Source organism: Amphiprion ocellaris, chromosome 20, assembly GCF_022539595.1.
Source record: "Amphiprion ocellaris isolate individual 3 ecotype Okinawa chromosome 20, ASM2253959v1, whole genome shotgun sequence".
In the NCBI taxonomy this organism is placed as follows: Eukaryota; Metazoa; Chordata; class Actinopteri; family Pomacentridae; genus Amphiprion; species Amphiprion ocellaris.
In genome coordinates, this window is record NC_072785.1 from 25,874,047 (window position 1) to 25,899,768 (window position 25,722).

The 25,722-nt window shown below is 37.7% G+C and overlaps 1 protein-coding gene and 1 long non-coding RNA gene across 8 annotated transcripts in view; one reads left to right on the forward strand and one right to left on the reverse strand.

Moving 5' to 3' along the window:
- Positions 1 to 1,858: 1,858 nt before the first annotated feature.
- LOC118471653 (uncharacterized) overlaps positions 1,859 to 25,722 on the reverse strand; it is a 91,708-nt gene continuing 67,844 nt past the window's right edge. The window contains exons 3-6 of the long non-coding RNA XR_004848999.2: positions 7,163 to 14,494; positions 6,800 to 6,866; positions 6,646 to 6,682; positions 1,859 to 6,500 (exon numbers count right to left, since the gene is read on the reverse strand). This is a non-coding gene — a long non-coding RNA (uncharacterized LOC118471653). The remainder of the gene's footprint in view (positions 6,501 to 6,645; positions 6,683 to 6,799; positions 6,867 to 7,162; positions 14,495 to 25,722) is intronic.
- smoc1 (SPARC related modular calcium binding 1) overlaps positions 24,821 to 25,722 on the forward strand; it is a 78,609-nt gene continuing 77,707 nt past the window's right edge. For all 7 annotated transcript variants that reach the window (XM_023290593.3, XM_035957405.2, XM_023290592.3 and 4 more), the window contains exon 1: positions 24,821 to 25,206. In XM_023290593.3, the coding sequence (XP_023146361.1) occupies positions 25,105 to 25,206 (102 nt within the window). In that variant the 5' untranslated portion in view covers positions 24,821 to 25,104. The remainder of the gene's footprint in view (positions 25,207 to 25,722) is intronic.

A 25,722-nucleotide genomic window follows, 5' to 3' on the forward strand; every position in this document is an offset into this window, starting at 1 on the left:
GAGGCAGAACAAGCTGTCATGAAGAGGTGTTGAAGTCGGCCAGGATGGACTGACTTTTTACAGCGACTAGAAGGAAGACCACTAGAAGAGCAGGTCTTTAACCACCATCCATAAAATCCATGGAGTCGCTCCAGAGAAATGAAGGGAGGTCAACTTTTATCAACCTCCATCCAGATGTTCAACTTGATATCTTTACTTGGAGATTTTTAGCACCACAAACATTTAGTATTACACTTTATTATCCTTTATTAGGACTTTAATGGAATCCACCAGCAGATTTAGTTTTTGTTGAGAAACTTCATTCTTGTCGTCGTGGGACTGCAGTATTTAAAACTGTTCCTTCTATTTGACCTCATGTTTATTAGTTTTAGTGGAGAAAGTTATTTTAGTTGTCGATTAGTCTCTTAAAAACCACATAATAAATTGGATTAGTCAAGAGGTTTAAATTTCTTACTTTGTCATATTTTAAATATGACAAAAAATATAAAAATAAAGTGTCTTGAGACAATTTGACCTGTAATTGGCGTTATATAAATAAAATTGAATTAAAATTGTATGTATCTTGTAATGTTGGAGTAATTCAGCCATATATGTTGGAAAACACATTTTCTTTGACCATTAATCTTTTGATTGTTTTCTCCAGTAATTCATTTTTTGTTTTGGTTTATAAAATGTCAAACCCAAATATATTCAGTTTACTGTCATAAAAACCGAAAAGATTTACATTCATGATGCAGGAATCAGGCAGTTTTTCACTTTTTATCTTAGTTTAGTCAGAAAGATAGTTGATAATGTGTGAATTGTTGCAGCTTGTGAGCCGTAAAAGGTTTTAATCTTTGGGGCCGAGTGTCAAAAAACACTTATAAACAAACATCACCAAAGTACTCAAAGATTTGAACAACATTTGCATGACAATGTCAAATTAAAGGACATTTATTTCCAACGTAAATGTGTGATATTCATCCTCTGGAGCTTTCTCTTCACATCGTCTTCCACCTGGACTGGTTTGGTCGGGAGCATGTGCAACAAACATTTGAAAAACTGCACTTTAACATCAATGAATGACACTGAAGTTTAATCTCTACATAAATGAGACTGAGTCTGGATGTGCTGCTCTGTCATTAACTCCTAAGTTTAGGGAAAGTTCAAACAAAAGAGGACAGTTCAGATAAGACTTGAGAATGAGCTTATTTTGAACAAACATCTCAGACTTTCTGAGCTTCAGCACCTCTAGCAAGATATTTTAACAACAAGCAACTCAAGAGATCCAGAAGTTGGAGAGTTAGCTTTAGCTGAGCCAAAGAACATGTGGGATGCTAACCTAGCAAACATTTCAGACTTTTCTCTGTGAATTCTGAGAAATAATTTCCTATTTAATGACAGAGCGACACATCTTAACTCATTCTTATTAATACAGACTCTAATTCAGTGTCATCCATCCATATTAAAGTGCAGTTACCCAAAATGTTTGCTGCATGAGCTCCAACAAAACCTGTCCAGGTAGAAGGCCACTTTGACAAACAGGAAGTGGAAGTTTCCAAGCAGATTTATAGAAGGGGGAACCGGACTGTACTAAGTGTGGTCGAGTATAGAGGGGTGTTTTGTGGGCTTTTAAGGCTGATAATGATTATTAGTGAGACATTTGGAGTAGATATTCATTTGCAGTAAATGAAAGTATTTAAAATCTTGGAGTTAAACTTACAAGAACACAAACTTTAACAGAAAACTTTGTTGATACATTTTTGTTTTGTTTACAGATGTTAAGTTAAAGGAGTTTTATTTGTGACGTATAACCAATCAAATCACTCCAGAAGACAGAGCGACCACAGGTAGATAAAGGTTCAGAGCCAAAGTAGCGCCATTTTTAAATGTATTTATTACCGTAAATCAGTAAAAAATAAAATACTGATAATCAGTAAATCAGTCAGCCCACAATTACTACAATTCTACAATGTATGTCTCTTTGCTTTGACTTGTTATTTGTACAATATACGATGTATATAATGCCGTTTTTTCATACCAAAGGCTATACTATGATGTTTTCTAAGAGACATACGATGCTACTCTGGTTGTTCTGGCCCTGCACTCCTCCTCTGTTGTTTTCTGGATTGTACTCAGCTTCATGCCTTCGTCCACCCGGCCTCCGTTGACTCGTCCCGCCTGCCGTCTCTGGAGCTGAAGCTGGATTGGAACAGACCAAAGTACAGTCCAATCACGATGCCAGCTGCCTCTCAAAAGGCTCCTTCATCTGGCAGGTGGCGGCACTTCTGAGGGGAAGCTGAGCTGGCCCGGCAGAACTTTGGAGATGTGTTCCAGTGGTTGGTGGATGTGTGGGGAGATAGAGAGGGACCTTTGAATTGTTCAGAAAGGAAAACAGGGAACCCATTGGTAGTTTTAGTTTAGGGTGCTACTGCGGTGTGTTTTGGGGTTTTAAGAGGTGAACAGGAAGAGTTTTTTTTCGTATTGATTATCTTTTACTTTGTTCCTGGTTGGAATGCCCATCAATGTCAAGGTGAAGTTCACTTTTAGTTCTGTTTATTTATTTTTATTTTACTAACACCCATTTGTTTTTAACCCCCTCACATGTTGTGTTGTTGCAAACTTCCTCTTTCAAATAAATACTCATTTAACCCTCTGGAAACCAGCGTTTGGACTGTTTTTGTGTTGCTCCTCACCTACTGACAGCTGTGGACTGAAGGCTATACTGTGACATTTTTAGAGCGACATGCTATACTATGATGTTTGTTGGGCGACACGCTATACTATAGGCTTTTTTAATTGACATATTAGTGACTTTTTTTGTTTTAGTTTTTTTTTTAGTTTTTTTTAGTTTTTTTAGCAACATATAAGAATTTGAACAGTTTTAAAAGTTACTATACTTTTACTTGTGTAATGAAATTATTATTCTATGGCATTTTTTAGATGACATTATACTCTGATGTTTTCTTGAATTACATACTATTTTGACAATATACTGCACTATGACATTTTTTGAACCACATATCATACATGACAATTTTAGGCAACATCCTATCATTTTACGCTTTTTGAACCACATAATAATCTATGCTTTGTTTTTTTTTCTTGCCAACATGCTGTACTATGAACTACAGGCCATACTATGTTATTCTTGAGTAAAGCATACTATACTTTGACATTTTCTGAACTACATCCTATACTATGGCGTTATACACAGAGTGCTTTGGTTACATGTTGATTTATAATCTAGATTTTTTTCTGTTTTGTTTTTTTGACATGATTACCACAGACCTGACTGTGAACACCGTTGACACCCACCTGAGGGAGACGCTGTCTAAGATCTCAAGGCTGCTTGGTCGTGGTCTTTCTGGCACGTGCTCTTCCAAGATGAGCTGGGAAGTTTAACACTGATGGAATGACACCAGGTCTAAGCCGACAAACTTCCAATTCCTCCTCAACCCATAGTCTCTGGGAAACCTACATGGAGTAAGAAAAGTAGACAGAGAAGTAATTAAGTCTGTACACAACATATTAAAAAGAAATCATGCTAATAAATGAAGTACAAAGAACCGAATTCGCCAATATACTGCAGACCAGAGCTATTTAATTTGATAAGTATAACCGTGTTTAGTAACATTTCAATTATTTGAGAGCAGTCCTAAAGAACTGCCTGTAATCCCAATCATAAAATGGGTTTGGAGGAAGAACATAGATGGTAATCTGGAAATACATGACTTAGGCTTTATAACTACTATTGGTAGCATTGGTGGTAGTAATAGCAATGTGACTATTAACTACTGCTGCTGATACTGGCACTGCTACTTCAACTTGTAATACTATTACAAATGCTGATACTACTTCTACGACTCTAACAGCTGTTTATACTACTATTGCTGCTTGTACTTTTAGTATTACTACTACTGCTTGTACAACTATACTACAGCTACTATTAATCGTCTGGTATTTGCTTGTCAAGCTGCTAGCTCGCCTTAGCGTTTTGCTAGTGGCTAACGAGTTAGCTCTCATAGACTGGAAGCTCTCAACAAGATTTCATAATGAAAAAACAGCCAAAAACTATTCTTACCTATGAAAAGTCATTCCAAGTTTCCTTGTCTCAATCGTACGACGCAGTGTTTAACTGTATGCAGCACAGTGAGCCGGCATACTTGTTTTCGTTTTCACGCCGTCTACATCAACGGAATGCACTGAAACTTTTCCCCCACTAGCTTAGCCTCGCTGTAGCACGCAGCTCAAAGGGGCGTGTCCTATCTACTCATTCATATCTATGAGAACAACAGTGGCTGCACATAAGGACGCCTGAGGTTGATTAGCTGCGTAAATACCATTATATACAGTCTATGGTAAATACGTATGTGAATCGCATCATTGGCTGCAGCAGCCAGTCACCGGTCACTCACTGACTCACATTGAAAAATAGCACAGAATGAATTGTTACGTGTTTATTATATTTACAATTTAGGTTGGATATTTTTTTTTTGTGCGCAGCGCAGATTTTCTGTGCGCGGAGACCGTGTCAGCAGTGCGCAATTGCGCACGCGCGCAGCTTAGAGGGAACAGTGATGTACACGATATATTTTATTATAACTTACTAAATCAAGTTCTCTTGTTGGGGTTGAAATCGCTCTTTCAAACAGAACCACAAACATTTCAAATGAGACATCCTTCATTCAAGACACTCTGTTACTGTTGGTACAACCACTACAGTAACTTTGTGCAAGTACTACTGCAGCTATTTTCACCACAGTACACATACTACAGGTAGAGCATTACTGTTATTACTAAAACTGCTGTCAGACACGCAATCCTTTCAATTAGTATGACGGCATCTCAACATGTCGACTTGATGTTTGAATGAGCACCCTGCTAAATGTTTCGCAAAATTTTGTGAAATCACTTTCAACACAGTATTTCATATTCTCATTTCCACAGTGTAATATTTTCAGTTCAGTGTGTAAAATTTTATTATCGTGTGTAACATTTCATTTCATGTGTGATATTACCAATAACCTCTGTCTTTTCTATTCTTGACATATAGCTCACTTCAACCATCTTATCTCATCGTATCTTATTGTATCGTATCTCATTTTATGTCATATTATCGTATCTTATTTCATCTTGTTGTACCTTATCTCATTTTATCACATTACATCATTCTATCATATCTTATCTCATCTTATATCTTATATTATATCGTATCTTATCCCATCCTATCGCATTATATCGTAATTTATCATATCACATCTTATCGTATCTTGTCTAATATTATCGTACCTTATCTCATCTTATTATGTTATTGGAACTTATCTCATATTATCATATCCTATCATATCTTATTTCATCTTTTCATATCTTGTATCTTATCGTACTTCATCTCATATCTTATCTCATCCTATCGTATCTCATCGTATCTCACATTATCGTATCATGTCATCTGACTGTATTTTATTTCATCTAACTGTATGTTATGTTATTGTATCTTATGTCATCTTATCGTATCTTAGATCTCATTGTATCTTATCTCATTGTATTTTATTGTATCTCATTGCATTGTATCATATTTCATCGTATCTTATCTCATATTATTGTATCTTGTCATATCTCATCTTACCATATCTCATTGTATCTCATTATGTCTTATCGTATCTCATCATTATCTTGTCATATCTTATTGTATCTTATGTCATCTCATCGTATCTCATCAAATCTCATCTTGTCATATCTTATTGCATCTTATGTCATCTCATTGTATCTCATCATATCTTATCGTATCATGTCATATCATATCATGTCATATTGCATCTTTTCTCATCTTATCATATCTCATTGTATCTTATCTCATCTTATTGTGTCTTTTGATATCTCATCTTATCATATCTTATCATACCTTGTTGTATCTCATCATATCTCATTGTATCTTGTTATATCTCATCTTATCATATCTTATTGTATCTATTCTCATCTTATCATATCTCATTGTATCTTATCTCATATTATTGTATCCTTTAATATCTCATCGTATCTCATATCTTATCGTACCTTGTTGTATCTTGTCATATCTCGTTTTATTGTATCTCACCATATCTCATTGTATTTTATCTCATCTTATACATTGTTGTATCTCATCGTATCGTATCTCATCATGTCTTATTGTATCTTGTGATATCGTATCTCATCATATCTCATCGTATCTTGTCATATCTCATGCTATTGTATCCAGGGCTGGACTGGGATCAAAATATGGCCCTGGCATTTTTGGTCATGGCGGCCCACCATGATTATTTATACAATATGCCAAGGCATACGACATACCAGAGGATATATGTGCACATTGTATTGTTTCAAAAATTAAAATAAAACGCAGCAGCCTACGTGGAAGAGAGTAACCATGTTAAAAAAAAAAGATACACTCTATCACTTCTCACAGAGACTTTAAAATTTTATTTCAAAGTGTCAAAATTACCAACTTGAATTAAAAGTGGAGCTCTTCACCAAAATGGAACCTTAAAGTATGAAGAGAGAGATTGAGAGAGAGAAAGATAGCGAGAGAGATGCATAGATGATAAAGAAAAGAAAGAGAGCTGGAATCAGTTAAGGTATAGTTTTAATAATGTTTAGGTGAACAGAGACATAATATTTTGTACTTACATATGCTGAGACAAAAGGCTGCATGGACCTTGCTGCTCTGATGAAGACAGAAAGCAGAGGTGACGTCAGATATGCTAGATTCATCTGATACTGTCTCTTCTAATTAAAACTGGAATTAAATATTATTAAAATAAGAACTGTTTAGTAAACTCACAATGATAGAAAAGGAAAACATGTAAACTCCACATCAGGGAAAGGTAGACCTTCACTCCAAATATGCCCTAAGTGGAGAGAAAGAGAAGCCAGATGGGTCAAGAGAATAGTGAGGATGAGACCAAAAAATTTACACTGACAGTATTGTTGTCTTTAAAATAATGCAATAATAGATGGTTGCATTCATTACAATCACTCTCTAAAAGTAGTAGGCTTAATGACCATCCAGGTGGATGTCAGCAAGAACACATAACAGTATACAGTATAGTAAACTTTGGGACACAGCTACAGTCTCTCTCTCTCACACACACAAGCTCTCTCCTTATATGATACTTGTTACCGGGCTAACAGGAGCTAATCTGACCTCCTCGATCTGTCCCTGCTGTGTCACGTCTCTCCCTCCGTCCTCCTCCTCCTTCTCCTCCTACTCCTTTTCCTCAGACTCCCCCTGAACTTCGGCTTCTTTTTCTATCATGGCAGCAGCAGTCGCTGCCGCAGGTGAACTAGTGGAAGCAACGGCAAACATGTCACTTATTTTGCTGCATTTTGCTGCATCGACTTGCAGGCTTTTAAGCCTTTTTTCGCGCAATTTTTCAGCGCCCCCCTTTCGTTTGGGCCGTTTCTCCATCTTTGCTCCTCTCCACTTCCGGCCAACTCAAACGGCAAAATTTGATAACTTTGTTTCAAGAGGCCGGGGAGGGGCGGGCCGGGGAGGGGCGGGCCGGGGAGGGCTGAGAGATTTCATTGGATTAGCCCAATGTCCTTCAAGAAAATCAACCAATGGGCCGTCGCGATCGACAAAAAGGATTTATAATACACTTTCTTGGTTAAATTATGACACCCCCTGGGCCGGCCCAAAAATGTGCGTCGGCCCACCGGGCATCGCCCGGTACGCCAGATGGCCAGTCCACCCCTGATTGTATCGTATCTCATCTTATCCTATCTTATCTCATTTGTCTCTGCTGTGTATGTCTGACTGACTGTGGTGTACTTCTGAAGACAGTCCAGTCTGGTTTGGTCCAGTCAGAGCGGTTCAATCAGGATTAGATAACTCTGGGTGAAAATCGCAGCGACGATGACCCACTAAACTCCTGACCCGGTGTGGGGAACCGTGCGAGTTTAATTGGCCCCGCCCGCGAGCCGTATCAAGAGGACAGCAGCGGCTAACAAATGACAACAGGGGAACGTGCTGGCTGGCTTGTTAACCGGGACCATGGGGTCTGGGAGGGGATCCAGAGGGGAGCGGGGCCTGGTGTGGTGGCTGCACAGTTCACTGGTACAGGGGTAAGCTCCAGAACCTCTGTGTTTTTGTTTTTGTTGTTGGTGGGGCATGCTCCCCACCACCAGAGCTGGACTGGGGGGTTCATTGAGAGGTGAGCAGCTCGGCACAGTCATGGAGACCACTGAAGCGCCCGACCAGCAGCGAGGGCCTAAAGCGCCGCCTCAATCTACCGAGTTTGTAGTAGGAACCAGTCTAGAGGTGCGTGAAGGAGTATGAAGAATTAAAATCAGATTAAAGCCTGTAAGAATGCAGTTAATCTGTATTCTTATAGCACTTCACTTTGTAAGGTTACAGATTTTAATACACAGAAATCCAACAATCAAAAGTTCCCTCTGGATTCCCTTTAAGCAGCACTTTAGCCCTGCTTTAGAGTATTAACAGCTAGTTATGTTGGTTCTGGCAGTCCAGTGTTATTTTTTTGTGTGTGTGTATTTGTTTTGTAACGTTTCTTATTCAGTTAAACCTATTTTTTTTTTTTTTTAAAGTTTTGTAATTTAAAGATGTGTGTCTGGACAGTTTTATCTATTTTTCCTTCATAAATTTAAGATTTTAAGAGTTTTTTTTTTTTTTTTTTTACACCTGTTACAACCCGGCTGTCAAGGGTAGTCGAGGAGTAACAAAAATGCAGAACAAATGCTGATTTACAGAGGGATATGCAGGGATTTATTTGAAAGGTCAAGCTCATAGTAATAAAAAAAATACATAAAATGTAAGGGGTTAAAGGCAAATGGGTGCTACCGAAATAAAAGAAATGTAATCAAAAGCAAACTGGACTCTGAAGCTGATGTTAGTGTTGCCAAACAGGAAAAAAAGTAAAAGGTAACCAATACAAAAAAACCCTGACTCTTATCACTCATCTCCAAAACCAAAGTACAACTGCAGTAACAAGCCTAAACTAAAACTAGCAATGATTCTGTATTTTACCGCATTCAACAATTCAAGTTTCACAGCGTACACCAGGTAAGCTCAACTTCTCAATGGAAGGACTGTACTTTTAAATCTTTCTTCTATTTGAATTGATTTATTGTAGGCTCTTTTTTGGGGGGCTTTTGAAGTTTGTGCAGTTATAGATTCACAAGCAGCGTTTTAATTTATCGTTACAACTCCAAAGTTACATTAGCAAAGAACATCCTGCAATTTTATAAACATACTTTTTATATTAAACTGCAAATATGCAATTCATCCTTCAGAAATAGGCCTGATTGCTTTAAAATTTCACAATTCACAATGCAAATCACACATAATAAATGAAATGAATAAATCAAATAATAATTTAATTTATGTAAAAATGAAACAAAAGTTGAGTTTTCTGCAGAATAACACAAGGAAACACAAGAGCTTTTGATGTCTCTACATTTTAATAAATCCCATCTCAACACCGCAGAAATGCTCACCCCAGGACTCATTTTATTCTCAGTGTCTACGTGGTGTGGACTGCTATCTCTCTGTTACCTCTCATTAATCTTACTAATTTTGGATTCACTACAAAATGTCGAGATGCCCTGAACTCACGGAAAATGTCCCAGGCTCAGAGCCAGAGAGCGTTCTTTTTGTCGAACACAAAACAAAAATGCCCCTGAAGAACATCATTCAGTTCAGAGTGCAGCTAAAAAACTGCTGAACAGAACTAGACACTGATTGGTTAAACTCAGCGAAGACAACAGGCAGCAATTTTTGGATTCTGGACGGCTGATTTTTAATGGAATATCTACATAGGGGTACAGAGGAACATTTCCAGCAACCATCACTCCTGTGTTCTAATGCTACATTGTATTAGCTAATGTTGTTGAAAGGCTAATTGATGATTAGAAAACTCTTGTGCAGTTTTGTTAGCACATGAATAAAAGTGTGAGTTTTCATGGAAAACATGTCAAGCATAATTCATAGACACATTTCTTTGTTGAGTCGCAGTTTTCTCCTCTTAATATCACCAGCTACAACATTAATTTAACCATAATGGGGAATATAAAATAGATTGTGCTCAGTTGTTCTATTTCCTTTGTGCTCATAGAACTGGAGTTATGTCCACTAACTGCTATTAGTTGTTCTTTTTGGTACACTCAGGGATATGCTGCTGCATCCAAGATCACAATGGAAGCAAAAAAAAAAAAAACTAAACTGTGTTGATAATAGGGCCAGTCCTGTAAATGTTTCCACCTCTTGAGTTCCTGCAGTGGAAAACCCATCGATTATGGCATTAATTCTACTTACTAATAGTGCAGTAACTAATATTTTACAAGCAAAACTGTTATTAAACTCACACATTTACAGTTACTAGAGCTGTGGGTGAAATAATTTCTCATTTACAATGCAAACCTGTTTTGAAAACGAGAAATTAGCATAGTTAGCTCAGGGTTTTTCCTGGGCTTTTAGCGCGTTGCTGCACACCAACATTAAGATCGATTTGTGTACAGTAAAAACAATGAGTCTCCATTATGCTATTTGATCAAAATGTAATAAATTTAAGGTGTTATTTGTGGCCATTTGATAAACAAAAATTGGCTATTATGCTGGAGTTTTAAAATATTCCTAATTCTTGTCATGTTGCTGCAGGTAATTTTCTTTTGGCGCTGGCAAAAATCTTGTTTTGGGGTAGCCTCAACTTCCTCTATTAGGTACGTTTGCCATTAATCAGAGATATAATTGGTCTGTTCAGGTTTCCTGTTTCCACTGCACTGTAGGATCTGACAGCTTTGCCAATTTTGAGTTCACAAAACCAATGAAAAATAGTTGCCACTGCACATAACAACTACAAGGAAGGAAGAGGAATTAAAATATTGAAGTTATTATTAGCCTATATGGTGAATTTTACTTAGAGGATTGAAGTGTTAGAAAACTGCTACTGAATGAAGAAATCAAGGGGGAAAAATTGAGTTTGTTGTCTTTGCAGAGTTTAACCAATCAGTATTGTGTTTTTAAATGTTGCTCAGAAGTATTTACAGTGGAGAAAGTAAGTTTTTTGACCATAAAACAACCCTGAAAGAGGTTCTTGTGGTTGGAACATGAATAAAGATTTGGGTCGCCCTAAAATGGAACACAAATTCCAAAGCTATTCCTTACGATGTCCTGGGTGTACAAACTGTATAACTCTTCTGTTATGGAGAATATGTTGAAAACCAGGAGATCGAGCAGCAAACAATCGATTAAGAGGCCTAAATAACTCTTTGCTCAAACTGATCGCAACCAGTAGACTTTTGCATGAAATGACCAAGTGTTAAAGATTGAGTTTGCTTATTTTTGAGGAGCTGCAAAATTTGAAAAATGGTGTAATATGAACAAGTACATCTACTAAAGCACTAATTTGAGGTATGACAATATTTTAAAGGTCCAGTGTGGAGGATTTAGTGGCCTCTACAGGCAAGAATGCACACTGCAACCAAATAAATACACCTCACCTCATCTTACTCTTCCCAACACGTGGAAGAACCAGAAACGAACTGTAATGTCTGAGACTCTGCATTCCAAAGTGGATGCTAAGAATTTGAAAAATGTGGGGTTCTGACTTGAGTGGAGACTTAAAACATAAGGATGCTGTCAGTTCCAGCAAAGTTTGAGTTTTAACGGAGATTATATATAAAAGATGGAAGAGGAGGGAATTCAAACAATGGGAAAGTTCAGAAAATTTGTAAAATTAACTTCAACTCAAACAACAACAACTCTAAATCTAATATATCAGTAATAGTAATAACACAACATATAGCACAATATTACTTTTACTTATGGTACTTTTGATGTACTTTTTGGTTATTTTCAATGCAGGACTTTTTACAGTCATATTTTTACGTATTATTGTGAAGCCAACAATGACTGGAGCACATTTTATCCTTCAGTTTAAACTCTAACATCAGAGCTGCAAATAGTAAAATAAAAAAGATTGTTCATATGGATTGTGAGAAACTTGCGTGTTCTTTTTACAGGTGCTTTCCCTCCAAAAAAGTGTTAAGTGATTGTGATTACCACAATAATAAAGCAAGCTGAATTTATTTTGTCTGCATTTCCTGTAATATTTGGAGATTTTCTCATAAAATGCCAGATAATTTTAGTTTGAACTGAAGTACATAACGAAAGGGTAAGAAATAAATCTCCAGTAGGCTTTTGAAACAAGTGAGGAGACTGAATTAGATTATTTTAGAGAAATTACAGTTGTCAAAGAAACAGAAAAATAAAAAACATGTTGTTAATGTGGATTGTGAGAAAGTTTGCACTGGATTATCCCTGAACTAACTGTGTGTACAGTACTGTATGCTGATGATCAATGTTCCCTGTAATTTTTCCTGATTGTGAGCAAACACACAAACTCCCTGAGCGTTCCTTGGACCACTGTGAGCAACATCAGACGTGTGCACTGTGGTCACACCAGCATCACATCCATTCAAGTTACATGGTTCATTAAAAGAATCAAATTACAGCATTTACATTTCTGTTAAAACACTTTGTCAACAGGAGCCAGTTGAAGGCTGCAGTGATTTTAGTGACACTACAATGTATAAGAGTGAAGTTATTGAATATTTGTCTCTCTTTACTGTTGCAGCGGTTTTGCAAATTGCAGATGGACCCTGTTCACTCCATAGACACCAATGTTATTCCTGTAGCTTGAAAGACAGCTACTTTTGATAAAACTGGGCTTGTAGCACATTGTCTGCCTTGCAACAATGGGAAAGAGGCACCGTTTATGTTTTGACAACCTATATCTAATGAGTTATTGATGCTGGAAGCCCGAATCTGTGAATATCTTTCCAATTTTACTGACCTTGGGGCCACTACCACCTAAGGAGTGATATATTTAATTTTGAAAAAAGCATTTAGCCATACTTAAAGCTTTAAGTGCTTTATTAACACAGAACTAAAAATTTTGTATTGTTTTATTATCACAGGTTCTGTCTGAAAAGAGGTGGCATCATTTTAAACAGTGAAATCAAACTAACAAAATGTAATGACCAACCAGTGAGCAATACTGGATTCTGCAAAAACAGAAACAACTTTTTTAAAAAATCTAAATCTTAACACAGTTAATGTATTAATTTACTTTTGTGTGTATGCATGTATTTATTGATTTATTTAGTACTGTTAACATATCAGAGTTCTGAGTGAATTTTTCTTAAGATAGACAAAGGCCATTTATTGATTACATATGGGCTGTTAAATGTTTATTGAAAACTAAAAAGCATTTAAAAAAAACAACTTAAGCATTTATTGAGTCACTAAAATAGTGTAGAGTACAGACCACATCAGCATGATTATAAGCATCCTCTGGTAAATGAACAACCAGATACTGATGTCTCTCACCATATGGACTTCAGGAGATGACTGGGGGATGATAAACTGTGACCTACTGGTTGGGTTCTCTCTGTTCTCATGTTTCTTACATGTTTGTCCCCTGACAGCCGGGTCCTAATGTTTTTTGAGCAACACACCATACTATGACGTTTTTACAATGATGGTTCTACTATGGAACCAGTTTGACATGTTCAGGTGTTCTTTGTGTGAAAACTCAGAGATTTCAGGTATCAGAAGGTGGTTTTCAACTTTCTTTGTTAACTTTCTGCTTCAACTTTAAACTAAATTTCCTTCACTAACCCAGCCCTCTGGACTTCCAGTAAGCTGTGTTCCTATTGGCTGTCCAGGTGGCTGCTTGGTGTTATTAGGAACACCTGAGCAGCTTGGTGTTATCAGGAACACCTGAGCAGCTCAGTGTCTTCCTGCTTTATTTAGCTGCAGACAAACATTTCCTCTGCTTCTCTTCACCAGTGAACTGGGTTTGGCTCCATTGCTTTAGTTTCTTCTTTAGGCGTTGGCTTGCAGCTTCCAGCAGTAAAATGGTCTTTAATGTGTTTCTTGGTGTGTTTTAGGGCTTTGTACTGGATAGTTGTCTTGGTAAATGAGGTTCTTCAGCCACAGTTAGCACATGGTGCTGATGTGTGCAGTGATTAGTGGATTTGGTCCAGCTGAGTTGTGTCTTTATCTTGGCTGTAGTGAGTCTTCAGAGGTTTTTGGTCAGACACATTCTGTATTCCTGTTTGTGAACCAGTGTTGGTTGTCCAGAAGGTAAGAGTTCCTGTCCTGATTCTCTGTTCTCAGAGGTTCTCTGGTAGGCTGCAGGAGACTTTAGCGTTTGGGTTGTGCTAGTTTGGTTTTTGTATGGTTTCATTTGGACGACTATCTTGAGGCCCCTCCATGTGGTTTAGTGAGGTTTTCTGGAACAGTTCTACAAAGCAAAATGCAGCAAAAGAGACTTTGAGAGTTTTTAGGAAGTTCTAGAGACCAGACTTTAGAGCAGCAGAAACATTTGTCAGCAGTTTGAGCAGGAGAAGGTGAGCTTCAGAGTAGAAATGAGATGGAAACCTTCTTGACCCGTGTGGTGAGGTCCTGTACCAAGAGTTTGAGCAGGTTGTGAAGAGTCTGTAGTTCTTTGGTCTGAAAGCACAAGAAGAGTCGACTCATTAAAGGAGAAAACAGGAGATATTGTTGGTTCATCTGTCGCTCTGCAGTTTCCTTAGACTGAATATCAAGTTTATATTTTAAATGATTTCCCATGTGAGCCCAAGAAGACTTCAATAAACTCCCTCCATCCCCTGGACACAACACATTTTATTACCATGTTAAATCTTTTTTTGTTTTAAATGTTTTTGAGTTTTAATCATAGTTTTAGCATAGTTTTTTCTCTTTGCTTGTTTAGTTTTGTCATCTGTGTAAAAGGTGCTAAACAAATAAAGTTGAATTGATAAACTGAATAATTGACTAACTCATGATTGTGACAACAAAAGTATTTTCATTGTGATTTAAGGGTTTATTTCATTTTTAAGGTTGGGGTTAAAATCTTGACAGAAAAAGAAGATTAAAGAAATAATCTACATAACAAAAAGCAATTAAATCAAAGGAAAAAAAATTAATACAATAAAACTTTAAAAAAGTTTTATTATTAAAAAGATTTAAGAAATTTAACATGCAATTTTCTAATTAAACATTTAATTTTTTAATTAAATGTTTTGTCTTTTTAAAGGTTTAATAATCTAATTAAATGTTTTGCATTTTTTAAAATGTTTAATATTCTTCTTGTTTAATTGTATTTTTTAAATGTTTATCGAAAATATTTTATCTGTAATTTTTAATATTTGTATTTTAAAAATTTAATTTTGTTTAAAAAAATACAAAACATTTAATTAGATTATTAAATCTTTAAAAAGACAAAACTTTTAATTAAAAAATTAAATGTTTAATTAGAAATTTACATCTTAAAGACAATAAAACTTCAAATAGGAATTAAACAGAAAATACAATGAATTTAAAAAGAAAATTAAACATTAAAAGGTAAAACATTTAAAAAGAAGAACCTTAAAGATTTAATCAAAACATTAAATATTGGGAAAGGAAAAAAAACTCAAACAAGCCAATAAAACATTTGAAAAAACAATTAAACATTAAAAAGACAAAACATTTGGAAATCAAATCAGACATTAGAAAAGAATAAAAGCTGAGAAAAGAGCAAAACTAAACATTTAAGAAGAATCAAACTAAAGACAAAACATTTGAAAAGACACCAGTTATACTTTAGAAGATAAAATTAAACAAAAGAGACAATAAAACGATCAAAAAGAGCAACAACAGATAAAGGTCTTAAAGCGTTTTTTCTAGTCTGAAACGAAAACATCAAGTTGTTTCTTCAAACATTTCCTCTTTCTATGTTCTTGGTTTGATTGTGGATAGATTTCCTAAGAACTCATTTCAGAAAACTGCTTTCCAGATAAAGTCTACTAGTAGTTGAAGGCATTGATCAAACTAATGTTACCTTCTGATCTCCACAAACTTTACTGTTCAGTGAAGAGAATCAAAGTATGTTAAGGATTTCTAAAAAACCCACAGGTGAAAGTCTGAGAAGAACTCAGGTGGATGGTCTAAATGTGAAATCAAGACTCATGGTCACAAGTTTTAAGGCTTCTGTTAACCAGAAAGTTCAAACTAACAGAGAAGTACTGAGAAACTTTTAAAATTTCAGTCCTCAGACTGTCTAAAGGTTCAAACTAACAGAGAAGTACTGAGAAACTTTTAAAACTTCAGCCCTCAGACTGTCTGAAGGTTCAAACTAACAGAGAAGTATTGAGAAACTCAGTCCTCAGACTGTCTGAAGGTTCAAACTAACAGAGAAGTACTGAGAAACTTTTAAAACTTCAGCCCTCAGTCTGTCTGAAGGTTCAAACTAACAGAGAAGTACTGAGAAACTTTTAAAACTTCAGCCCTCAGACTGTCTGAAGGTTCAAACTGACAGAGAACTACTCAGGAACTTAGAGGATATCAGTCCTTGGACTGTCTGAAGGTTCAAACTAGCAGAGAACTACTGTGGGACTTAGAAAATTTCAGCCCTCAGACTGTGTGAAAGCTCAGGTCCTGAGGACTCGGGAGGTCTGGAGGCTTTGGAAAGTCTTGGAACTGAGGGTTCCACCCTCCAGCACAAAGGCTGAAGCCCAACCTCCTGAGAAAAACGGTCGAGTCGAGACTCAAATTAAAAAAAAACTCGAAAACGCCAAAAAATAGATGATAAATGCGCAAAAAAAAGAAGAATTAGTATCTGAGCGGTTAGCTCAGGAGGATAAGAAGAGGACTACCAAGCGGAGGGTCGCAGGTTCAAGACCCACCAGTGGCAGTTTTCTTTGTTTGTCTTTGTCACACTTTTGAGAAAACTTAAGAAGTGTCTGGTCTTGAACCAGCGACCTGCAGCTCCATAGGCAAATCCTTAACTCACTGAGCTACAGATCAGATACAAAGAAATGATTTCGTCGTCCCTTTGGCATCGTAGTTTCCAAGTGAACACACAGGCGGAGCCAAGGCGGAGTCTGGGTGGAGTCAGGGCGGAGAGTAGGCGGGGAGGTGGGTGGCGGCCTCCCCCCTCTACTCCCCCACCTTCCCCCACCGCCCACCACACCTTCCCCCGCCCGACGAGTTCTTCGAGTCTCGACGAGTTCCTCAAGTCTCGACAGGTTTTCCCGAGTTTCTTGAGTTTCCACCAGGTCAGAGGCAGAACAAGCTGTCATGAAGAGGTGTTGAAGTCAGCCAGGATGGACTGACTTTTTACAGCGACTAGAAGGAAGACGACTAGAAGAGCAGGTCTTTAACCACCATCCATAAAATCCATGGAGTCGCTCCAGAGAAATGAAGGGAGGTCAACTTTTATCAACCTCCATCCAGATGTTCAACTTGATATCTTTACTTTGACATTTTTAGCACCACAAACCTTTAGTATCACACTTTATTATCCTTTATTAGGACTTTCATGGAATCCACCAGCAGATTTAGTTTTTGTTGACAAACTTTATTCTTGTCGTCGTGGGACTGCAGTATTTAAAACTGTTCCTTCTATTTGACCTCATGTTTATTAGGTTTAGTGGAGACAGTTATTTTAGTTGTCGATTAGTCTCTTAAAAACCAAGTAATAAATTGGATTAGTCAAGAGGTTTAAATTTCTTACTTTGTCATATTTTGAATATGACAAAAAACATAAAAATAAAGTGTCTTGAGACAATTTGACCTGTAATTGGTGTTATATAAATAAAATTGAATGCAAATTGTATGTATCTTGTAATGTTGGAGTAATTCAGCCATATATGTTGGAAAACACATTTTCTTTGACCATTAATCTGTTGATTGTTTTCTCCAGTAATTCATTTCTTGTTTTGGTTTATAAAATGTCAAACCCAAATATATTCAGTTTACTGTCATAAAAACCAAAAAGATTTACATTCATGATGCAGGAATCAGGCAGTTTTTCACTTTTTATGTTAGTTTAGTCAGAAAGATAGTTGATAATGTGTGAATTGTTGCAGCTTGTGAGCCGTAAAAGGTTTTTATCTTTGGGGCCGAGTGCCAAAAAACATTTAGAAACCAACATCAACAAAACACTCAACAAGGATTTGAACATCATTAAAGGGAAATCCAACTTTTGCATGACTATGTCTAATTAAAGGACATTTATTTCCAACGTAAATGTGTGATATTCATCCTCTGGAGCTTTCTCTTCACATCGTCTTCCACCTGGACTGGTTTGGTCGGGAGCATGTGCAACAAACATTTGAAAAACTGCACTTTAACATCAATGAATGACACTGAAGTTTAATCTCTACATAAATGAGACTGAGTCTGGATGTGCTGCTCTGTCATTAACTCCTAAGTTTAGGGAAAGTTCAAACAAAAGAAGACAGTTCAGATAAGATGTGAGAATGAGCTTATTTTCTAACAAACATCTCAGACTTTCTGAGCTTCAGCACCTACAGCAAGATATTTTAACAACAAGCAACTCGAGATCCAGAAGTTGGAGAGAGTTAGCTTTAGCTGAGCCAAAGAACATGTGGGACGCTAACCTAGCAAACATTTCAGACTTTCCTCTGTGAATTCTGAGAAATAATTTACTATTTAATGACAGAGCTACACATCCTAACTCAGTCTCATTAAAACAGACTCTAATTCAGTGTCATCCATCCATATTAAAGTGCAGTTACCCAAAATGTTTGTTGCATGAGCTCCAACAAAACCTGTCCAGGTGGAAGGCCACTTTGACAAACAGGAAGTGGACGATTCCAAGCAGATTTATAGAAGGGGGAACCGGACTGTACTAAGTGTGGTCGAGCATAGAGGGGTGTTTTTTGGGTTTTTAAGGCTGATAATGATTATTATTGAGACATTTGGAGTAGATGTTCATTTGCAGTAAATGAAAGTATTTAAAATCTTGGAGTTAAACAGACAAACTTTGTTGATACGTTTTTGTTTTGTTTACAGATGTTAAGTTAAAGGAGTTTTATTCGTGACGTATAACCAATCAAATCACTCCAGAAGACAGAGCGACCACAGGTAGATAAAGGTTCAGAGCCAAAGTAGCGCCTTTTTTAAATGTATTTATTACCGTAAATCAGTAAAAAATAAAATACGACAATCAGTAAATCAGTCATCCAAAGTTGTTTAAATCAATCCAACTGGACTTTAAGAAGGTTCCTTGAAGACGTTTCACCTCTCACCCAAGAGGCTTCTTCAGTTCTGGTGGTGGTTGATGTTGCCATAACCTCTGTGAGGTGTGGTCAGTGTTATTCACATTCCGACGACCATTGCCAAGGCCAGTCAGCCCACAATTACTACAATTCTACAGTGTCTCTTTGCTTTGAGTTGTTATTTGTACAATATACGATGTATATGATGGTGTTTTTTTATACCAAAGGCTATACTATGATGTTTTCTAAGAGACATACGATGCTACTCTGCTTGTTCTGGCCCTGGACCAGAGACCGTGTCAGCAGTGCGCAATTGCGCACATGCACAGCTTAGAGGGAACAGTGCTGATGATGTGCATGTTTTCTTTACGTGCTTTCATAATTATGCAGTGTTTTTGAAACCTCAATGAAGCCAACTGAAAAATGATTTTTCTGCATTTCTCATAATTTTGCAGACTTTTTGCTAAAATACTGGATCATTTTACAGTTTGAAGTAATTGAATTAGTTTACTTTTGAGGGGTTTCAAGCATTAAAGAAACAGAAATAAGATAAAGAAGAAAAAATACGGTTGTTAATGTGGATTGTGAGTATGTTTACACTGAAATGATGCTGCTCATGTTCTTTTCTCAAAACAAACTGAAGCAAGTGTATTTTGTCTGCATTTCCTGCAAATTCTGTTAAAATACTGGATTATTTGACAGTTTAAAGTGATGCACATCACACAAGAGAAGGAGAATAAATCTCCAGTAGATTTCTGCAACAGGTGACCAAATGTTGCAAGCTTCAAAGAAACAGAAAAAAAAGTGTTTTATGTGCATTTTCTGACTTTTTGCAGACTTTCCGGTAAAATAAAAGATAACTTTACAGCTTGAAGTGATTGCAGTAGCTAATTTTTGTTCCAAGCATCAAAGAAGCAGAAAGGTAATAAAATAAGGTTGTGAATGTGGATTGTGAGAAAGTCTGCCCTGCATTGTGTACAGTACTGTACTCTGCTGCTGTTCTTGTTCTTTTCACTTTCGCTGCCCTGCTGGAACTCAGTGGCCCTGTGAAGACTGAGACCTTTCGTTGCCCCCAGTTCACATTTCCAGCCTCGGTTTGCCAACAGAAAAGGGCCACGTTTTCTGGACAGTTTCAACAACTCCCCCTTCTGACCCTTTGCTTTCTCCAGCCACCAACCTCCCCCACCTCCTCCCACCTCCTCCCGCCTCCCTCTGCTCTGTATTCTGTGGGCCGGTACAGGGAAACAGTCCCCCTCCTCGCTGGAAGGGGAAAAGGTCCCAGAGACAGAGCTGTTAATTCAATCAGCAGAGCGGTATGCTCAATTAGGCATCCATAAGGGCCCTGGATGGGTCCGGGGGCCCCGCGGAGGGCAGGCAGCCCTGTCCCCAGGAGGTATTAATTGTGGATGACAGTGTGTAAACAGTGGGGTGAATAGACAGCGCAGGTGCGGGACACCCCAATCCAGACTCAATAGCCCTTTTCACACCCGTGGCTCTGCACTGCCACTTTCCCTTTCACTCGGCCGCTACGTAAAAAATCCCTCACATCTCTGATTAATGTCACACAGAATTTGGCTTTGTGTGCTTATTTATTTGTTGCTGTGCGTTTCCGTCACCAGGCATGCTTCTGCATGAGCTTCAGGGTGAGTTTGAAGAGGGTAATAAGAGGCCAGAGCTGCTGGCGTTGGCCGGCTGAAGGCCTTTACACAGGAGCTGGTGAAAATTACTAGTAAAATATGTGGAATTTAAGAAATGAAATCCAGATGAGACTTTAAAAAGACAAAACTTTCAATCTGATCTGTGATTTGTTACCCGTCTCCCTTCGACTGTCTGTGTTTCATTCAGTGCTGTAACTGTGTTGTGACTATGAACTTCTCAAGTGCTATCAAACACTCAGAGAGCAGAAGTACTCAGATGCTGCAGTTAAGTAACAGGATAATAATATTGATCACACGAGGGACAAGAAGCTGCTAATTTTGAGTTGATTTAGTATTAAACTGCGATATAAATTAAGGACAAACATCATGCAGTGTTATTATGTATATTAAATAACTGGATTATTTTCTTTGATGCATTGACATATAAGCACGATTTTAAGGTTAAAACTCATTACAGTAGAGTTTGCTTTGAAACAGTAGCAACACATCATTTTTACACTCACTATGGGATCATTTTTCACTGCAACATAAAGTCCTGCACCTCTATGGAAACAACACAGCTATAGAGATACTGCAATTTATATTCTGTATATACTGCAGTTTAACTGTGTATTTATTGCAGTTCATACTACACTATATATTTTGTATATACTGAAGCTCATACTGTGTATATACTGCATATGTTTCATAGTATTAATACTGTTGAAATTACATATTTGATCTTATATCCACATGTGTACATTCATATATTAGTGCCCATAATGTCCATACTATTCATTATAAAGTACTTTACCGCTGCTATTGCACTCCTGCTTAGATGCTAAACTGCATTTCATTGTCTGTGAAACGACAATAAAGTTGAATCTATACTAATTAAACCGTAAAAAAGTCTAATAAACCCAGGACAACTGACTAATTTGTCCTCTGTTCCAACTCTGAGCACCAACGCTCATCGCACCATGTCTGAACTGTACTTTCTGTACATGTGACATCATGTTAGAACATCTGTGCTAAACCCGGCCCTCTCTGCAGGGCGTCACATCTCTGGGTGGCCTCCGTCTGTTTCTGCGTCTACAGACACCTGCTAATTTTCGGCCGTATGTGGTTGGTGTAAGCCGGCGGGGGGACAGCGTCTTTGGAAAAGGCCGCCGCAGTAATTGGGAAGTACATTTCTTTTCAGCGGGCCCATTCAGTCCTTTTTTGTTTTTGTTGTCAGAGGTTTTCCTTTCATGTGCGGCCAAATGACAACAGAATTAAAGTGTCGAGCTCATGCTTTCCCTACAACAAGCTTTGCACCCTGGAAAAAAAAAAGAAAAAAAACCCCCGTCTCTCTTTGTTCGAGGTGGAGGGACGAGCAGATATAAACTGATCTCGTTAACATTCCAAGAGACACTCCTGTTGCCCCTTCGCTGCTCCTCGTCCTCACCTCCCACTGGATTTACTCCACTCACGCCGGGACATGAGTGGAAACGCTGGAGGGGGGTGAAGAACTGCAGGCTGAGAAACAGCTCAGTGCATCTCTGATAACAAGAATCCAGATAATTCACTGTCTCCACTTCATTTAGGCCCCTTTTCTTCCTCTCCCATTTGCCCTGACCCTCTTCACAGACTCTCTCCATCCTTTCTGAGAAAATACAGAAGCTGGCCGGCGCTCACAGAAATCATCAATGCTGACCCTAATTGTGCCAATTCCAGAAGCTCAATAGCTCTAATTACAAGGTTCTTCACTGAGGCACTCAAAAAGCCGCTGAACTGTCAAAACCAACAATTAAAAAATATCTATAGGGACAAAGAGTGGGAGAAGGGGGACTGGACGGAGGGGAGGGGGGCAACCGGATGGCCCTTTTCAGCTCTTAAAAGCCCGGTTTTCTGTGGATTGAGGGGTTGCTGAACTGAAGCTTGGACACCTGCACCGAGCGCTGCTTCCCTCTCTGCTCTCTCCTCCTTCTCTTTTTTTTTCTCTCAATGGGCCACACAATTTATCTGAAAGGGGGAAAAAGGTGGAGGAAGAGAGAGGGGAAGAGGACGTGGGAGCCAGAAGTTGAGAGTTTAGTGGGACGACTACAGTGTGGGAGCAGCTTTTTATGAGTTCATTTAGCAGCTTTCCCGTTGGGCCGAACAATAATACAACAGGATCAGTGCAGGAGATCCTTTACTGAAGTGAAAGTAGCAACACTGCAACATAAAAGTGGTTCATTTTGAGTTAAAGTCTTGCATTGAAAACATCAAGTGTGCCAAGAATTATAGGGGAAATGCACAAAACAGACCCACAATGCAGGATTATGGTACTTTTATACCATTTTAGTGGAGTATTACTGGAGTAATATGTGACTCATCTAAGGTGCAATGTGGGTTTTTTTTCATGCACTACTCAATTTTTAGATTTGCAGTATTTAGCATTCAGATTAATGAAAAAAAAACCATCAAAAATCACATTAAATGTTTATTTTACTACATTTAATCTACTTGCATCTGCAGATTTTAATTATAATACACATTTTCTCAAAAAAATAAAAGTTTTTCTCACACTCTGAACCAGAAACCTCCACTTCAAGAGCACTTAAATGAGCCAAACTTTCCATTTTTACAGAGGTTTGTTCATGTATCATTCACAGCCTGATTTGACACAGGTGGTTATTTTTAATTTTTTCCCTGGCAGTTATAATTTTTTTTCTGATTTATAGAGTTATGAAAAGAAATATCCAAAATCCCCTCTGTAAAAACCTTACGTGAACAAAATAAAACCAGAATTCTGAAGCTGGCTTTATTCAGTTATTACATTTTTATTCTGGAAATCAATACAAACATATATAATTTACAGATGTGAACATAGATTTTCAGAAAACAAAACTTCATATTGTTTCATGGTGATATCTGTTAATTCCCTGCAGTGTCTCCACTTAACCTTAACTATATTTTATGTATATGATCCTAAAATGCAATATAACTAGTAAGTAAAGGTGCAAAACAAAGATGTTTGAGTAAAAAGTGCTGTATTTCTGCAGAAAAAAGCAGATTAGACCTATAAAACAGCATGAAATGCAGAAAACAACAAGTTTTTTTTTTTAGCTTTTCGTGAATTTAATCGAATCTTTATTACTCTATTCATCTTTTAAAGATTTATTTGGGCCAAATTAAGTTTTGTTTTTCAAATTCTAAAATAAATAAAGAAGAAAAGGTGGATGTTTTACATGAGTAAAGAGTTTTTCTAATGCAGAGCAGATTGGTAATTAATAGTATTTTATGTGTAATTATACATACATTTGCTTTATCAATAAGAATATATTTTCAGTATATGTTATTTTGGCATTTTAGTTTAATCTTACTATATGAGTGCAGAAATTGCAAACACATTTATCATAAATGGTAGTATTATGGATTATTACTATATTATAGTGTCAAATCAAGAATTCGTTATATTTTCTGTTGCGATAAATTAAAAACACCTTAGTATGAAGGCCTTTTCAAAGGAAAACATGTTATTTACTTTCATTTTTAAAAGTCTCCGGGTTTCTCTGTGATTTTCTCTCCCACAAAATGAAGCTTACTCTTAAAACTCAGTTAAATTACTGGCAGTAATTAGGGATAAAGTGGCACCGACATCTGTTTTTTGCTTAATCAACCACTGAATCCTGATCCCACTAAAACACACACACACACACACACACACACACACACACTGAGGCCAAATCTACAAACACAGGCCGACCTCCTGCGGTGCCTGTGACAGCTATTGACTTTACTCAATAGATGTTTTCCATTGTAACCCAAGTACACAGGCTAAATGTCACGGCAGCAGGATACTCGGCTATTATAGAGCATTATACGTCTCTGAAAGGGGATGAGAACCTAAAATTTGACCTCACAATTGCTCGGCCATTGTCTCTGCTCTCAAAGACTGTTGATAATGCACTGAGTATCCCTGCAGCTGCTGCCTCTGCTGCTCCTCTCTCCTAACTGACCAAACCTCTGCGCAGAGTCAGACTTGAGTTTAAAGTGGGCGTGGCTCCGCCGTCTACCCGCCTGCTATTGGACAGTTTGGGTGTCGGTCAACGCCGCTGCTCCCTCATGCGCTTTTAAATGAAGTTGCAATGGATACGGGCGCTACTCAACCTGTGGAAGCCGTGATGAACAGCTGATCCTCCCGCAGTGGATAAAAAAAAACATCACAATGGTCACCGTCAAGTCGTGATTTCTCATCCCACGCGTGGCACTATGTGAATAGTTATCGGAGAAGTAGTCAAAAGGGAAATCATTAAAAGGAGGGTAGTTCTTTTTGGAGTGAGTTATTTTTCTCCCACCGGTTTGGACCTGTTGGTCATCAGTGTGCCAGACGGACACACTGTGCGCTCAGCCAACCTGCCGCTCGCTGCTCTGCGCTCACCGCCGCTCCATCATGTTACTGTCAAGCTTCATCCTTTTCACCTCCTCGTACTTTTTGGCGCCTCTGTTTCTCTGCTACCTGCCTCAAGTGTCGGCGCAGAAGTCTGGCTCACGGGTAAGCGTCTACCTGCTCCCACTTCCACCACTTCAGATAACTCCTCGTGTAAGAGTGTGCCAAATTTTATCGTGCGTAATTTGTCGGATTTCACTTTTACGCACGAAAATACCGTGCGTACTAGTTAGTTAAAGACATGATTGACGACCTTAATTTGAAAAGAGGTGAGGCAATCTTGAAATATTCTCGTGGTAAAGCCCTATTAGATAAGATATAAGCCTAAATATGAGTGGAATTGTTGCAATATATTGTGCAATTCACATTTGTGAGTGAGCCTTTTGTCCAGACCAGGTTTAAAACGTGTAAAAGTTTAACTGACAAAGTTGGCATTAAATTCGGGATCTTTTCACACATGACATGCTTTAGGGTTTAAACAAATAAAGATTTAACATTGATGCCATTATCAATTAAAGAAATAAACTCCAGCAACCAGAAACGCACTGACAGATTTGAGGCTTATGTTTTAATTTCAAAAATGCTGACTGATCATTTGAATTTTCATTTCTTGATCCGATA